Source organism: Achroia grisella, unplaced genomic scaffold (assembly GCF_030625045.1).
Source record: "Achroia grisella isolate CSIRO2021 unplaced genomic scaffold, CSIRO_AGI_Agris_v1 utg1062, whole genome shotgun sequence".
NCBI lineage: Eukaryota > Metazoa > Arthropoda > Insecta > Lepidoptera > Pyralidae > Achroia > Achroia grisella.
The window spans coordinates 3,006,140-3,024,494 of record NW_026712566.1 but is presented as its reverse complement, the minus strand read 5'-3'; the positions used below and the strand labels follow the sequence as shown (position 1 = coordinate 3,024,494).

The window sequence follows — 18,355 nt, the reverse complement described above, 5'->3', positions numbered from 1 at the left end:
TTTTTGCTCGTTTTCTTTGTCATAGTCGCATAACTAACCGTTTTTAACCACATTTTATCAGTAACTAAGTAGCCCCTAAAATTTGGCTAATTAACGGTAGGTAACCGGTTTTATACAACTATAACTCTCCACAGTGTCTTTGGAGTTCTATTAAAGTTCTATCTCCACTATTCTTGGCTGCTAATTAATTTAAAATCTGGCTATCAGGTTGGTATACCCCTTACTACCACTTTAGGTACAACGCCCTTAAAAAAACAAAAATATCCATTACTTCTCCCATTATTAGCAGATCTTTATTTGTTTGGTGGAGTGTACACCAGATATATACCTTATGCAATGCTATATTATATGTCGTATATAAGTATTACAAATCTATGCTTAGCAATAACTGACATATAAAAATGTTGACATGAATCAATTCCAAATATTATATTGTTATATGCGTGTATTTGATCATATATATATGATAAACATGACGATATGAGAAACATATTCCCTCCTTTATATATCATAATGACAATATTTATGTCATTTAAATGGTATACATATATGTATATAGGCCACCTAGTTCCAAGCTAAGCAGAGCTGGTGATACTATAGAACTGATATATATACTTAGATACATATTTTTTATAAATACACATAGAAAACACCCAAACCGACATAAACAATCATACTCATGAATACAAATGTTTGAAACGTGCAAGGAATCGAGCCCGCGACCATCGGAAGTAAGGCGGTGGCTAAACCGCTAGACCAGCGAGGCCGTCAATATAAACATTATCATTATCAAATAAGATGAGTGTATATTTCTTGTCTTATCTGCTGCCAATATTAATTACAAATGTATATTTGAAGTATAGCTACAAACTGATACATGTTTTGACTGACATCAATCAATTCCAAATTCAAAACACCAGTATTTGTTCTTATCACATAATCACTACAATAAGATAGTGTTACTCCTCATTTATAAAAACCGTAAGAAACCTACTTATACTATTCTGTCACTTTCTCTCAAATAATGAATGACCATTGGAAAGATAAAGACAAAACAGTCCAATAGCTGCAATGGATACATTTTACGTTTTTATAAATAAGAAAGCTACAGTTTTGGAGGCACTAGCTTTGAAATAGAAATATAAATTATCTCTTAAATATAATTAATATTTAAATATAAATGATTATACAATGTTTTATTGCGATTCTTATATTTATACAAGTATGCAAATAAATTGTTCTTAAAAATACAGCCAGTTCCACATATATACACATATACATGTAAATTATATATAACTAGCGGATATAGCAAAAATCGTCTTGCCCGAAAAAGCAGCGGCGCCTACCAGATCTTCAATTGTATATTCAAATTGTCCAGTAACTCATTGACGGCTGCAGTGGTCTACCAGTTTAAGCACACAGCCTTACTTTCCGATAGTCGCGGCTTCGATTCCTCGCATGGTAACATTTGTATTCATGAGTATGATTAAGCATTATGTGTGGTTGCCACTCATGTAAACTAATGTATGCACTGTGCGAGAAATCGAACCCACGGCTATAGAAAGTAAAGCGGTGTGCTAAACCCTTAGACCACCGAGCCCGTCAAAGTAATGCGTGGAATAGACTGTATCTTCAAAACATTCGTTATATTAATACTTAATTAAATATCACATATCCATCTTAATATCTTATAATTAATTAACATTCATTCCAAACACTCCATAACTATTGGTACACTTACCAACATTTATTAACCCATTAATTCTATAACTACCCTCATAATTCTTACAACCCTTGACTGTCCTTTTACTAACCACCTCGTCTATACAATCCAATAAATGCTCGAAGAAATTAGGAAAATTATCATAACTCGGGTATACATTAATATCTATAACTGCATGATTACCTGCCTGATTGTCTATGACCACGTCGAATCCTGCTAGAAGTAAACCAATCTCCTTCCTTAACACTCTGATGACGGTTTTAATCACATCTTCATTTATGGTCATTGTAATATCAGGTTTGTCCTGCGGATCTAGTATTGAAAGAGTTGACTGACTATCGGCTTTACAAACTTCGCCGGTACTATAAAAGATTGGCTCAATATCTTCGGATGCATAGAAGTTTTTAAGACTTGGTCGTTTACAAATGTGATATCTGCAAAATGAAATGAAAATATCTTTACACATTTAGGTCAATTACATAATCTAAGATATGTCAAATCTACAGTCAGTTCGGAGGAGGTTCGATCTGAGAAGAACTGACAAGAAACTCGGCTATTATTCTTTTCAAATAAGGTTGTACATGTTTATAGTACAATAATACAGATTCATTTTTAATTCAAATTTGGGAGAATAAACAAAAATTAAATGTACACATGTATAATGAAGCATAAATTTGTTACTTATTGCCTGGACGGTCTAGCGGTTTGGTTTAGATTGGTCGCGGGTTCGATTTCTCGCACGGTGCAAATATTTGTATTCATGAGTATGTTTGTTTATATCGGTATGGGTGTATTCTATATATATTATGTATGTATTTACAAAAAATCTAAGTATTTATATCAGTTGTTTAGTACCTATAACGTAAGATCCAGACCAAAACAAACAATCATACTCATGAATACAAACGTTTGCACCGTGCAAGAAATCGAACCCGCGAACGAGGCCGTTACATAACATAAATAGACTCACCTGTTGCCTATTAAAAATACTTTATGCAGCACTGCGTTGTGGTTGACGAACGTTTGTACTACACACGGCGATTTACATACAGATAGACCTTTCTCGTTGAATATAACGATCATTTCATGCGCAGACTTCGATCCGTGGGCTATCGTGGGCTTGCATATCACGGGGAACTTCACCCCCCTCGCCTTCATTATACCAATGTTGACTTCAATGTCATTCGTTGTGAATTCCGCGAAGGTTGGTGTGAATATACCTTTGTTTTGGAATGATGGCTCATTTTGAAGTATGGAGTAATAGCAGTATCTGAAATATAATTATATGTTTTTAACTATGTATCTATATACTTTTATGAGTATACTAGATACTCAAAATTGTATAGATACTCAAACGTTGAATTTGCCATATAAATTAATATCACTATTAAAAAATAGGCTGTTTTCTTTTGTGAATGATAATGGTATGATGCACCCGCCTGCGCTAACGGTTTATGATGGCGGGGCACCAGTGGAGGATGATAAGATGAACATGAGGTCAGGTCAGCCCATCGTGACAAATTCACCAGGAATTTAACTCGATGGTTTCAAGGGGGAACCGCGTGAAGGCGACCTGACATGGTACATTGCTAGCAATGGGGTTATCAATCCACATTACTAACAATCCCCATCCCTCCTAAAGGTGGTTGGTGATAGGTTTTTTTTATTAGGACTGCTATAATGGTGTTGGCCGCAGATGGCCTTTACAGCTTCACCGGACGATAGGGGCAAGTGCAGATGGCACTCCAAACCAAAGGAAGGACTTATGGAGCGGCTGAAGGCTAACTCCCGCTTGACGGATACGACTTTAGTCTGAGAGCACTACTAGGGGTTCGAACCTCGGCTCAGTCCATCGTAATTTCGGTCCCCGTTCGATTTGGCGGGGAATCGATCGGAGGGGCGGCACTCAACGGTTCTGAAGATTGCCATTTGGTAATAGAAGGGTGAAAATTTAGGGTTGCTTATATTTTTAAATGCCACATTATAAAAAAAATAAAAAATTGGAATTTTATACGTATAATTAGTAAAAATCACGGGATCTTACGACCTTTTATATTTATTTGCTGAGTTCCCGATATTTCGGCAGTGTTTCAACCACCATGATCATGGCTAAAACTGTCAGTTTTACCGGGAACTTAAAACGTAATAAGATCCCGTGATTTTTACTAATTATGCGTATGAATAATGACCGCGGCAAATTTAAAATAGGAATTTTGTCCAAAAAAAATAAAAGAAATGTTAGGGATTAGAAATTAATTACTTAACTTGTTGATTGTGTATTTAATATTTTGACATTAATAAATTAGTGCTCGTTGGTAGTTTGTATTCACACAACACAACTTAAAAATGTAAAGTTACAACAATTATTTAAAAGAGCACCACGCAGATTTCGTTGCTCGTTCTTCTTGTGATGAGACAGAGTCAGAGACTTTCCAAATGAGTGGTAGATTAAAAAATATAATATGTTTATTCAAAAAGGCTTGAATTTAAGTTTATATTAAGAATTTCCTATTGAAGTATAATAAAAACATAAACTTTAGGCAATCTATAGATAAAAGATATCCGAGAATGATTATTATATTATTTTTGTCTACACGTAATTACACGGTAATCTCGGTTTCACTGATATGAGTGTATTGCCTCTAATGTATTTTTAACAATTACTGAATCTTACTAATATGGGTCCGTTCAGGAGATTTATTACAATTATCAAAGATTAGGTAAAGATTTCTCACTTAATATATTACTTTTTAACGAAGACAATGTGAGGGTTGCCATTTGCGTAAAAAAGTAAACGACTACCGATGACGTACTCATCATCTAGACTCCCCTACCCCCCATGTCATCCAAATTATATAAAGCCAAGACCCCCCCCCCCCCATAATCCTTACATAATACTTGAATGTCCCCTATTATAAACGTTGAAGTGTCTAAGTACAGATGACGGATAGATGGTTGTTTATTGTTGTATTCTTTCAGACAAAAACTATTGAATGGATTTTAATAAAACTTTACAATGATATAGCTTATACATCAGTGTAACCTTACTCGTATTATAAATGCGAAAGTAACTCTAACTGTAGACGATATTCTAGACCTAGGTGTACTCTTGATAGTCTAGACCCTGAGAAAAGATGTAGGCTACTTTTTAATGCCAATAAAGAAAGAAAGATTGTATGGAAGTATTGTCATTTCTAAATACAGAAGCTAGAAACTTATTTTTAGGGTGTTGATTAAATATAAACAAATATGACATTGAGAGTTTGTAAAAATTTTACCCTTAAAATAAATTAGGGGATGAAAGTTGTATGGAAATCCGTCATTTCTGAAGCTAAAACGATGAAACTTTTTTCTTTGACTTTACCCCAATAAAAACTATATATGTAGGTTTATATATTCATCCCTAATGTAAGTATGTATATTTAGCAGTATAGTAAATAGTGTCTTATGTGTGCCACCTACCTATTCTATGTACATAAGTCCTTTATTCTAGGTTGTCTGTAAGAGATTACTTTTAGCGATAACCGCCGCGCCGACCGCCTTTTGTAATTATTATTGTAAATTATTAATACTATTTACTGTATTTTCTTATTAATACATATGTGTACACAATAAAGAGTTTTATTATTAATATTATTATAAAGCAATTACTAAATATTTGTGACCAAAATAAATAAATAATTTGGTCACGCCGACGAAGTCACGGGAACAGTAGGTTATAAATTTGAGGCGGGTGAAACCGCGGGCGCAGCTAGGTTTTTTTTTTATATCATAATTTGTGCGCGTATTATAATTTTCTCTGTTGACGAATTAAATATTCACAACTAGGTACATACCTATTCAATAACATCCTCACATTATCTAAGGGGTCTACAACGGCTATATTCGGGTGATTCGATAGGTACTGCTCCACTTGACCTATAATGGTTGATGCCTGCAAGATACATGGAGAAATAAATTAAACACTGAACGCACGCGATGGTCTAGTGGTTTAGCACACCGTTTTACTTTCGATGATCGAAAGTTCGATTCCTCTCAAAGTACAAGTATTTGTATTTATGAGTTTGTATCGGTCTGAGTGTTATCTATGTATACAATTTTTTTCTCTTTTATATGTAGATAAAAAAGAAATCTAAAAATCCAAACTCCACGTAGTCTAGAAGTTTAGCACATTTTACTTCAGATGGTCACGTTTTCGATTCTCGCACCAACCAGCATGTGAATGTAAGCTGTACTTAGATTGAGACTAGATGGCGCTGTGTGAGTTGTCCTAGATCATTTTTATTATTAAGAAATTGAAACACTCACGAACATGGTAGAAAATCATTTTGCTGCTTGAGTGATTCATTATTCTTGATTTATACGAGTATATTTATATTCATGAGTATGACTATTTCCATCGGTTTGGGTATTTACTATGTATATTAGTTATATATTTAAAAATATATATCTCTAAGTATTTATATCAGTTGTCCAGTACCCATAACACAAGCTCTGCTTTAGAGTAGACGAGTAGATCGGAAGTAGATGGGGCTATGTTAATTGTCCAGGGTTCTTTTTTTTATTTATGACTAGCTACTCGCCTCGGCTTTGCCCGGGTGTATTATACATATAAACTTTCCTCTTGAATCACTCTATCTATTAAAAAAACCCCTTCGAAATCCGTTGCGTAGTTTTAAAGATATAAGCATACATAGGGACGGACAGACAGCGACAGCGACTTTGTTTTATACTATATAATGATGATACATTTTTTTATTTTAAAGATACAGATTGAAAGATACAGTAAAATATTCAAATAAATGAAGAACACCCTCTATTCGAAGTTGTTTCATAAAAAAAAGTAATAAATCGAGTCCAGGGTCAATCAGTGACTGCATTTCTTTATCACTTACCTTCGGGTCACCTTGATCGGCCGCGGCAATGATATCAGTTAGTTTGTGGATAAAAACGTCGATCCGAGCCTGGTCCTCGAGAGGTCGCTCTAGATCTAACTGTAAAACATTATTTATTATATGACTTGCATGAATAGAATAGAATAACTTTTCGGTAACGTTAATTAAATAGAAATAGAAATAATCTTTATTCAAATAAACAAGCACTTTTGAATAGTCATATTTTGATTCTACCACTCATTCGGAATGCAGATTCATCACAAGAAGAATGAGCAAGAAACTTGTGTGTTGCTCTTTTTAATAGTTAATTAATTACTAATGTATAGTTTCACTACTTAATGAATTTATATAGCCTTCAATATAAATTCATTAAGTATTAATGAAATAATGAAATGTATGTATATATTACTAGCTGTCCCGGCAAACGTTGTTTTGCCATATAAATTAAAATCCCTATTAAAAAATAGGGGTTGATGCTAGAAGGGAAATGATTATGAAAATTTAGGGTTGTATGTATTTTTCAATCCTAAATAATAATAAAATTAAAATAAAATATGATGTCGAAAAATATATGTTTAGGGGTGGATATTACTTACCACTTAGGGGTATGAAAAATAGATAGTAGCCGATTCTCAGACCTACTGAATATGCATAATTTTATACCTACGCATATTCATAAAAATCGATCAAGCCGTTTCGGAGGAGTATGGTAACTAACATATATACGTAATATATATTTTAATTGTTTCATAATTATTTGACTATTTAATACTTATGTTGAGTATTCTGTTAGGAACAGTCACTAGGCATAACACTAGGCTTTTAAGCTATATCCAAACTCTACTTAATGCCCGATTCAGAGACGAAACACGTGTCGCAATATGGGTGTAAACTCAATAACAGTCAGAATTTGATCATCATTATAGAAGGTCGTAACGGTAGTCAACACACTAAATTTTTGAGGACTCACGCATGCTAATGGTAGCCGAAATTAAACAAAATAATATAAATCAATTAAGTAGTGAAATAACACCCTAATTCAATAAAACAAAAGGTACAGTTTGTCTATAACCCCACACTAGGCCATGCCTGTACCATGGACAACCCATCGTGTGACAAACTTCTTATGGGCCACCTGATGGAAAGTAGTAAGGGATATGTACATGCATAGCATCAGAAATTTTCTTGATTATTTCTTTTATTTTAAGTATAATTTAATTTTTATTCCATTTCAATATGAATATAAAGATATTAGTGCTATTTAAGTGCATGATAATTAATACTAATTTCTTTTTAATCTAGAAACCAGATCATTGGGTAGAAGCCATTTAATTTAAAAAAAGATGAAGTGGTGTGTTTAATATAAGATATTGTAATGTTTTTCTTGTCCCTCACGGGTCTAGGTAGCGAACTTTGAAAAAGGGCGAGCACAATAGATCTATGTAGGTCGCAGTGCTACAGGTGCTACAAACATCTGACAATAGCCCAAACAACCCAATAAAAAAAAATGTTTTTCTAAAACATATGTATGCAATATTGTCTTTCTATATAAATATACAAAAATATTGTTTTCTCATTGCTATACCCATCAGAATATATATATTTTTAATAGATGACAATGGAATAAATAATTTTCAATGGTTTATGTTGGCGGGGCACCAGTGAAGGATAACAAAATGATCTTAGGGTCAGGTCAGTTAGCCCACCAGGAATTTATCACAATGATATCCAGGGGGGATCATAAAAGGTAAACTGACATGGTACATTGCTAGCAACAGTCCACATTACAAAAAAAAACTGACAATATTCTTCTCCTGCTGCTCGGCATTGGAACTATGACAAAGCAAATGAGATGACTTCTCACAAAGTATTTTAAAGCTATATTCCCATATGAAGCAGACAGAAACCACCAATTACAACAAATCCCCTTCTCCCTGTAAAAGAGGATTATTTATTTAAGTTAAAAAAAACTAGTAATAACTACAGTTAGATAATGATATCATTAGCTGCAATCTATACATATAAACAAACTTGGAGTGTCTGTTTGTAATACTGAAATAATTGTTTTATACTACATGCATGTGAATATAAATACGGTACATATACCAAAATAATACTGTTTACAATTTTTGTCTGTCTGTCTGTCAGTCTGCTTGTTCCGGCTACTCTCTAAAATGGCTGGACCGATTTTAACGCGACTTTTTTGGGCAGGTGCTGATTTAATAAGGAGTAACTTAGACTACTTTTATTTTTAAAAAACATTTTTATTTTAGAAACATAAAGTTTAATTCCAATTGGATGAAGTCGCGGGAGCAGCCAGTACTGCATTAAAACATATTTATCTGATATGTAGCATTGTTATTGGTAGGCACTTAAAGAATTTACAAATGTCCACAAATTTCAATAGCAATAGATAATGCAGTGATTCTGTCAATGCATTATTTACAATAATAAATTTGCAACATACCTACATAATTATAAGAAATTTAAATAGCAACAATTTTAATTAACAAATTATAATGAGTGACTTTACCATATCAAGTTATGATAAAATGCATGCAAGTATGTAAATATTTTCATATATGTTTATCTATTTAAATGTTGATTCAATTCTATTTATGCATACACTAGGTAGCTTGGTAGGTGCAGAGGTGATATTCCATATAAGGGATAGGATATATGCCTGATAGGGTATATCCATCATACTCATGAACAAGTGCTGCTTGTAGGGACTGGTCTGCTCTAATCACTACAACTGATTTCCTCTTATTTAGTTGATTAACCAGTTGGTTATATATTTAATATTTTTTCTATTAGAGCATTTATTTGAATCAGTGCTAATTGGTAGTTTGTATTCACACGCTTAAACTTAAAATGTAAAGTAACAATAAAATTATTTGAAAGAGCAACAAGCAAGTTTCTTGGTCGTTCTTCTTGAGACAGCTTTTCGAATGAGCGGTAGATTATAAAAAATGTGATGACTATTGAAAAGTGCTTCAATGTAAGTTTATTTGTATAAATGATTTCCTATTCTATTCTATTCTATAACCCTGAGATAACACTCATATATTAGGTAGAATAGAAATTATGGCTATATTATATACATACAACATTCTAATAATCAGTAGCTAATATTCAAACAGATATAATTTTCAATATTTTTTATTAAATTAACTTTACATATTAGGTACTAATTCCAAAACCTAATGAGTATAAAAAAAATAGCATTATCCAAGTGCTAGGGAAATAAAATAGTGAAATGTGTGTGAATATTTATAATAAATAATTTTAGTACCGCGACAAAAAAATCAATAATCATTATGATTTATTAGTTTACTGCGAAATATTACGTCAACATCTAAGTAGATGTACAGTATAAGTAGTATAAGTTATAATTACTTAAGCATTGCACATCGAAATTAATAAGTAAATATTTCGCAACTGTACGTAATTTCTCAGTATGTAGACACGGACGTACCTTCACAAGTTTGTATCCATGTGAAGCACAGGCACTAATTAATTCCTTCCAATTAAGTTTCTGACTTTTCTTGCCCGACATCCAAATACCAATAGTTTTAGAGACCACGTCGTTCATTTTATATTTGTTAATAATTTACTAGACTTGTAAATTGTCCTACGATCAAGCACAGACTGGTAGCCGCATCAGTTGGTGATTCATATCAAAATGTATATAGTATACGCGTGATAATAAAGTTTTATGAATGTCGTGCATTTAGTAATACTTCGCTTTAGTTGCTACGTCGTGACAAAAAGTAATTATCTTTCGATCTCGAATGGATACTCGCGAAATAATGAAAGAAAACAACACGAAACAAACCAAATAGAATAAGAAATTACTATATACCGCGTTTACCAATGTTTATAAGCGTTTTATTTATAAAAAAAATAACAAATGTAAAGAATGAAACATCAACTTCACAGTGACAGTTGCAATTTATACGGTCATAATCATTCAATCATAGACCATATTGGGCAATGAAATTAATATTTTGTCTTTGTCGTTTGTCAGCCGGCATATGTTATTATATTTTTTTGAGGTTAGAAAGCAATTTATTTTATTTCCTTTCTGTTGCTATTTTTTTATTGCACTTTTATATTTATGGGAAAATCATAATAATATTGTTTTCAGATTGCATAGTTATTAATAAATAACCAAATGTCTGACGATAACATGATTCATATCAAAGGTAGATTTTTGGAATTGTTTTCCGAATTGGACGAAGTTGAAATAGATTATATAGATAAATGGATTTCTAGTCATTCTTACAAGAAAGGTATACTATTTTTAAGTTCAATTCTAAGATACGTTTTACTCGTATGCAGTATACAAATTATTTATTATCTTAACAAGTTACACAAAAAACTATAATTTAATAAATATATATTTTTCTATATTACAAAATATATATGTTGACTGTGTAACAATTATTAAAAGAAATAAGAAATATAATTTGTTCTTTTAAATTATAAAATGTAATGTTTTAGATTTGCAAAATAAATCAGCACTCAATAGTAGTGAGAAATGTTTAATAAAAATTGCGAATACCATCAAGAAATTAGTGCCTTTCGAAGCTGAATTGCCATCTGAGAACATTGTACCACCCACTATTGGAAACCTGGCCGACTGTACTAAGGAGTCCACCTGTCATATAGACGAGTTTCTTTATGACCACAATACAGTTGAAGATCTCACTCAACAGGGGAAAATTAAAAGACATTACTGTGTGGACTGTAATTCTCGCAATATCAAGGTACTTATCATTAATGTTATTTAGCTGTGGTTTCACCTGCATTAAATTTATTCTGATAAGTTATATGTTTATATGTCTTTGTTAGCCTATATGTTGTTCTGATGTATAAGCTATATTAGTGTAAAGATTCATCAAAATCCATGCAATAGTTTTTGCATGAAGGTGTAACAAATAACAATCCATACTTACAAACTTTCGTGTTTATAATGTTGCTAAGATTATTTGCAAATATCATAATGAAAAGATGACAATTTAAAAGTAAAACATGTTTTAGTTTCAAGGAAATGGCATGAGATTCTATTGGTACTGATATAATCTTGCCAAGAAATATATAAACACATCTATATATTTATGAACATATCAATAATACTGACAATGTCGGTGGTCAAGCGGTTTAGCACACCGCTTTACGACCGATGGTTGCGGGTTCGATTCCTCGCATGGCACAAACATTTGTATTCATGAGTATGATTGTTTGTATCAGTCTGGGTGTTTTCTATGTATAATATGTATGTATTTACAAAAAAAAAATATCTATGTGTTTGTATCAGTTATCTAGTACCCATAACACAAGCTTCAGCTACATTAACTTGGGACTAGATGGCACTGTGTGAATTGTCCTGAGATTATTATTATTATTATAATATTGATGTGCTGATATACTGGCCACATTTATAGTTCATACATTACATTTTTTAATAACTTCTAAGAATTTTATTATATATTTCTGTATACAGAATATTAATGTCTAATAAATAATGTGACAGACAACAACAATATCAAAGAACTTATCTATATTATTGACTTGTCAAAAATATGTAAATGATTGATTCCAACTTATTTGTAATGGTGGCTGTAATATTGTAATAGTGGTCTATTATTGCTCAGTAATTGCACTACTACAGTGAAAATTATAAATTTAAAAGTTAATTGTATTGGTTTGTTTGTCTTAAATATCATCTGTTTCTGTTTCAGGAATTAACTCTAATATCACATTCCTTGTCCAGACAGACCTTGTTGTATATTTTTAAATTCCTTCTCCCAAAAGATCTAGAAAACAAGCAATTTCTGGACCTAGGATCTAGACTAGGAGCAGTTATTTATGGGGTAAGTTTAAGGGAGTAGTAAAATAGTGGTTTTGGAAAATTCTACTTCAAAATATGTATATTTATTAAAAAGAATATTCATTACTAAATTAATATGAATGTGTTTTCTCCTTCTTCTATTATTATCTCTGTTAGAAAATTACTGTTTAAACGAATTTGTTGTTATTATCCTTTCATTATTTTACATGATATTTGTTCCAATTTATTTATATTAGTAAGTTAAAAATATGTTTTTTATGCACTAGCATTTAATCAATAGTAAAGGTTTTTTGTGTGGCATTTTCACTAATTTTAGGGTACTTATATGAAACTATTAATTGACCTAGAAAAGGACCAAGCTACTTCTTAATTCAATCTCATGCAGGTTATCACATTGGTAAAAATAAAATTTTTACTTTTCTCCAATCTGGAATAATATCTTACTTAAACTATAAGCTGATATTTTGAGTATGGTAACACATAATGGAGGGTCCATATAAATTTATGGGTATTTAGAAATAGCGTATTAAATATGTTAGTAGTACACAGTAGAAAACATATTAATTAATATACTTAGGAAATTTAAATCTTTTAATTAACTCTTGTTTTTATTTTTTCAGGCCTATTACCTTTCAAATGCGACAAACATTGTAGGTGTTGAAATAAATAAAGAATGTTGTGATCTTCAAGATACTATTGTTGGTCAGTATTCAATGGATAATGACAGGATAAAAATAATTAATGCAGATATTTTAGACAGAAGTGATATAGTGCAGAATTCTGATATTATAGTAATCAACTGTTTAGATCATTTTGTGAATGTAGACATACATAGAGAGATATGGTATTTTCTCAAAAAGCACTTAAAGAAAGGAAGTTATGTGATAACTGTTAGAAGTATAGCTGATACACTGATTGCTCTAGATATGTTTGAAGAATTATCCAACTGGCTTAGCATTAGTAAACCAAATCAAATGGAAAATGAAATGTTTTTTGACATGGAAGATTGTAATGAGATTTATCTATATACAGTAAATTAAAATAATAAAGATATATTTATATTACATTGCTATTTCTTTATTGAACTTCTGACCGTCAGTTATGATCGACGAAATGTCATCATCGGATCATATTATAGGATGATGAAGCAACATAATTTTAAAGTATTGATTGGTAGATAGGTAGATAAATCCTAGAAAAAATGTTTTAGATAATAGAATATATTGTATGGACGTCACATCGTTACACACACAGTTACAACATTCATATGTTGGATTTGTACACTATCTGATATCCTGTGATACAAAAACCATACATTAAATATTTACAACATTCACACATTGAGACAAACGCACGCATTTAAAAGTTTTAAAATATTTTTTCTATCGGAGTTAGGATATTATATTTTATTTTCTATAAAGTAAGACAAGATTCTGAATATAATAATAGCACAGATAACATAATATTACATACAGATACCCCATCCCATACAAGAAAATGGTTCCTTCCTAACTCGGGCTATTCTTCGGGCTATTTTATTTCGCCACCGTAGCCGCTAGATGTCGCTAGATCTGAAGCAGTTCGGATTACTAGTGGGTGCTTAGTAACAAAGCATGAAAATAGATGGCAGTGAATTCAGTCTACATGACATCTGTTTTGCAAAGATATGTATATAATAGATATGTAGGTAACTGTATCGTGTACCTCATTAGGGACGATTCAAGATTCAATGTAAATGTGTAGGTATAATATCGTTAGCCGACACTCTGCAGATATGGCTTATGTGCCAATGTATATACCTATTGTGTTATGGTTTATTTTACATTCCATGCCTATTTTTTTGATATGTTGTAACGAGTCTGCGCTATACGTATAGCCTGATTTTGATACGTTTATACTCGTACGTATCAAAATCGGCTATACGATTTTTATTTCAATCGTTATATGTATGAGACTGATTTTAGCTACAATTAATTTACTGGTTTACCTCATGTATTCTACGATGTACCCCTCTTTTACCTAATGAGAATTCCGCTATATCTTATATATAAATTTTGTATCACAGTGTTAGTTGCCATATTTCTCCCACATTTTGATGAAATTTGATATGTATACTTCCCAGGTCTGAGGTAGGGTTGTTATCTATTTTTTATACCCCTAAGTCATAGGGGTGGCCTACCCCGAAAAAATATTTTTTTGTATTATGGACAATTTTTTATTTATTTATAATGTTACATTGAAAATACATACACGCCTAAATTTTCACCCGTCTTTCACCAACCCCTATTTTTAATAGCGATATTCTTACAAATATTATAAATGCTAAAGTAACTCAGTCTGTCTGTTTGTCTCGCTTTCACGCCAAAACTACTGAACTGATTTAATTGAAATTTGGTAGACAGATAATGTAGACCCTGAGAAAGGCTACTTTTTAATGCGAAAAAGTATTGAAAGGGGAAATGAAAGGCTATATGAGGATATCGTAATTTTTAAAGTCAGATCTTGTAAGATTAAGTGAACAGGGTCGGTCTAGGTTTTTCATTATTAGAAATGTGTAACGGGGTAACACGTTATTTAGTGCGAAATTGTGTATATTACAATAAAATTTAACGAGAAAATATTATAATGATATCACTGGGACACTCATTTCCTTACTACTATATCGTCCGTTAGTCGCGAACTTTCTGGAAGCACGAGAGGCGCTATCCTATTGGTCGGTCGGCGCGGTTACCGCGCGTAGATGAGTAGATGAAGTACTTAGACGAGTCTCACGGCGCCGCAGCGTAAGTACTTACTATACATACGTAGTATACATATGGGTATTACAAATGTTTTTATTACTAGTAATATTACTCTGTTATCTAAGCAAGTAATGTGTGCTTATTTTGAACTTGATAACATTCTGAATTACTCGTATATCTTTCAATATCTTTAGCGGTATAAACCAGGTTATGTACTACTACTAGTATTGTTAGTGAGGGATAAAGTTGATGAACAAAAATAAAACAATATTCGTATTAAAAATATATTCATCTAATATTTTTGGCATTATTTTTAAGTTTCTTCCAAATATAAGGGGTCTGACATGGGGTGTTATGTACCTACATTAAAAAATACTTTTTGAAATGTATGAAAGAAACGTATTGTATGAAATTTTTGAAATGTGTGAAATGTATGCACCTACATTAAAAGATAATTTTTGAAATGTATGAAAGAAATGTATTGTATGAAATTTTTGAAATGTATGAAATGTAAGGACCTACATTAAAAGATAATTTTTGACATGTATGAAATGTATGAAAGAAATGTATGTACCTACATAAAAAGTTCATTTTTAAAATGTATGAAATATATGAAAGAAATGTATGTACCTACATTAAAATATAATTTTTGAAATGTATGAGATGTATGAAAACAATGTATGTACCTACATAAAAAGTTCATTTTTGAAATGTATGAAATGTATGAAAGAAATGTATGTACCTACATTAAAATATAATTTTTGAAATGTATGAGATGTATGAAAACAATGTATGTACCTACATAAAAAGTTCATTTTTGAAATGTATGAAATGTATGAAAGAAATGTATGTACCTACATTAAAAGATAATTTTTGACATGTATGAAATGTATGAAAGAAATGTATATACATTAAAAGATAATTTTTGACATGTATGAAATGTATGAAAGAAATGTATGTACCTACATTAAAATATAATTTTTGAAATGTATGAGATGTATGAAAACAATGTATGTACCTACATAAAAAGTTCATTTTTGAAATGTATGAAATGTATGAAATAAATGTATGTACCTACATTAAAAGATATTTTTGACATGTATGAAATGTATGAAAGAAATGTTTGTACCTACATTAAAATATAATTTTTGAAATGTATGCACCGTACAATAACAATACACGTTAAACATCATACCACAGAGTCATACGCAAGTTAAAAACAAACTGCTATGATATTAATGAGAAAGGAAAATAAACTTTATGGTATTCGAGTTAGGGTCGATTTCTCTCTTTTTTTTAAAACTATTTTAATCTTACCAGTTGCCAGTATTCGAAGACAGCTACGATTCGTACTCGATATTTTAAATTATTATGTAATCGATTTTTCAGTACAAATGTAAATAACCAACGACACTAATAATGTACTACTATATTCCGTTCTTTGAAACGGAATACTGCTATACTTAATACAAAATAATGAAAATTTACTGTTCACAACGACTCATTAAAAGCATCATCGAATAATGCGCTGTAATAAAATCCTGTTATCGATTTTTTAAAAAAATCGATAATACATGTATTTATTTTTAATATGACAACACTTCATACATAAGTATTATTGGAAATAGTATTATTTGCTTGTTCGGCTATTTTTAATTTACTTAAACTTTTTTTATATGTTTAATTTACAATAATAATATATTAAGTGCTTATTATTGGAAAATATAAAAAAGACATTTAATTAGGCCGATACAAATGACAACAATGCCATCTATGAAAGCATTTTGAAAACATTGAGCCCCGTATTAGCACTGATTAAAGTGTAATTAAGTACTGGAAAATAACAAAATGAGTAAATATATGAAAATTACTTTTCTAAACGCATTATTTCATTTTAACATGTATATATATATTTTTAAAAATGGATTAAACTATTTTGAAAACACAGTTTTGTTTTTTAAAACGTTTGCAAAACTATGAAGAATTCCATCGATACCAATCACGCCATCTATATGCAACTTTTAGCAATAATAATGGCTATTTCCTCATTGAGTGCCACTGATAATAGTAATGTATCTATGGTATCATTATGAAGTAGACATTAATAATTCCAGAGCCCTGAAAAACAAAGAGTAGAATAAAATATAAAATTTTAATCTATGGTCACGTTCTTCATACGTAGGAACTTTATCACTCATTCAGTTCCATTCATTTTCATTACTTTATCAGATAATTCTTTAATCTTTATTTACTATTTTATTATAATTTTGAAAATTAAATATATGAGCAACAAAATTACATATGTAAATTATTTATATAAAGTTATTATACAAAAATGTGGCACGAAGCAAGAAAACAAGAGCGTATGATACGCGGTATGATAGTGGACTATCGACGGAGGGCCGAGCGTCGAAAGGATTTTTACGAAAAAATTGTAAGATTCGTTTTAATTCGAATTATTTAGCTACCAGTTAATATCTTGGCTGCTACATATTGTTTCTGGAGAATAATGCAATAGATAAATTCTGATTTAAATTTTTTTCTTGCGCCCTTGTAGAAGGCAGAGCCTACGCAGTTCTTACAATTGCACGGGCGACCATGCAGGATTCACCTGGATCCTGCCATCGCGGCTGCCGGCGAAGGCCCTGCCATAATGTAAGTCATTGACCTCGATATCATAGAAAAATGATTACTGTTTATAATATTTGACATTAATCTTGCTTTTACGGGAAGTTTCCGCTACCAGGCGACTAAATGCTGGAATAATATCCCTCCACCTATAAGAGCCATTACTTCAAAACAGGTATTTAAGAAAAAGATAAAACTTTTTCTACTAGACAATTCCTAGCATTTATATATTATTATTATTTTTTGAAAGCCTTTGGTCGCTTAGGTAATGGTCTGCGTCAACAGTTATTTATATTTGAATTTATATACATTTTGATTTATTTATTTTATTATTTTTTTCTTCTATTATTTTTATTAAGGATAAGCTTAATTCAATTTTGGTAACATTAAGATTGTTGAGTGAATCTGTATAGTTTATCGGGGTCACCACTGGGCTGCTACTGAAAATCAGTGTTTTGCTCGCTGAGCAAATTGTTCACTGAGTAGCTCAACCCTTTCGTATTCCTGTGGC

General features: G+C 31.3%; 3 protein-coding genes across 3 annotated transcripts in view; 2 read left to right on the top strand and 1 right to left on the bottom strand.

The window, feature by feature from the left end:
- Positions 1-611: 611 nt before the first annotated feature.
- Positions 612-10,535, bottom strand: LOC131854869 (inositol-tetrakisphosphate 1-kinase-like). The gene is made up of 5 exons (XM_059206053.1): positions 10,097-10,535; positions 6,619-6,717; positions 5,560-5,657; positions 2,694-2,993; positions 612-2,157 (listed from the first exon to the last, which is right to left on the bottom strand). The coding sequence occupies exons 1-5, from the start codon at positions 10,211-10,213 to the stop codon at positions 1,695-1,697; spliced, it is 1,077 nt and encodes a 358-aa protein (XP_059062036.1). The 5' UTR covers positions 10,214-10,535; the 3' UTR covers positions 612-1,694.
- A 55-nt stretch (positions 10,536-10,590) lies between these two features.
- On the top strand, positions 10,591-13,519 carry LOC131854880 (uncharacterized). Its single transcript, XM_059206064.1, has 5 exons — positions 10,591-10,676; positions 10,769-10,913; positions 11,125-11,390; positions 12,366-12,497; positions 13,096-13,519. Exons 2-5 carry the CDS (start codon positions 10,796-10,798, stop codon positions 13,513-13,515), a joined length of 936 nt encoding a protein of 311 aa, XP_059062047.1. The 5' UTR covers positions 10,591-10,676; positions 10,769-10,795; the 3' UTR covers positions 13,516-13,519.
- A 3,898-nt stretch (positions 13,520-17,417) lies between these two features.
- The window catches only part of LOC131855149 (CLK4-associating serine/arginine rich protein), a 32,092-nt gene continuing 31,154 nt past the window's right edge, over positions 17,418-18,355 (top strand). Inside the window, exons 1-2 of the mRNA XM_059206398.1 lie at positions 17,418-17,650; positions 17,774-17,871. Of these exons, the coding sequence (XP_059062381.1) occupies positions 17,552-17,650; positions 17,774-17,871 (197 nt within the window). The 5' untranslated portion in view covers positions 17,418-17,551. The remainder of the gene's footprint in view (positions 17,651-17,773; positions 17,872-18,355) is intronic.

Excerpts from the sequence above, each read along its gene's own strand:
- LOC131854869 (XM_059206053.1), bottom strand. The coding sequence starts at position 10,213 with ATGAACGACGTGGTCTCTAAAACTATTGGTATTTGGATGTCGGGCAAG. Across the intron at positions 2,994-5,559 it reads GTGAGGATGTTATTGAATAG|ATACTGCTATTACTCCATAC; the intron begins GTATGTACCTAG and ends ATTATATTTCAG. Across the intron at positions 2,158-2,693 it reads GTATTTTTAATAGGCAACAG|ATATCACATTTGTAAACGAC; the intron begins GTGAGTCTATTT and ends TTCATTTTGCAG.
- LOC131854880 (XM_059206064.1), top strand. The coding sequence starts at position 10,796 with ATGTCTGACGATAACATGATTCATATCAAAGGTAGATTTTTGGAATTG. Across the intron at positions 11,391-12,365 it reads GTAATTCTCGCAATATCAAG|GAATTAACTCTAATATCACA; the intron begins GTACTTATCATT and ends TTTCTGTTTCAG. Across the intron at positions 12,498-13,095 it reads TAGGAGCAGTTATTTATGGG|GCCTATTACCTTTCAAATGC; the intron begins GTAAGTTTAAGG and ends TTATTTTTTCAG.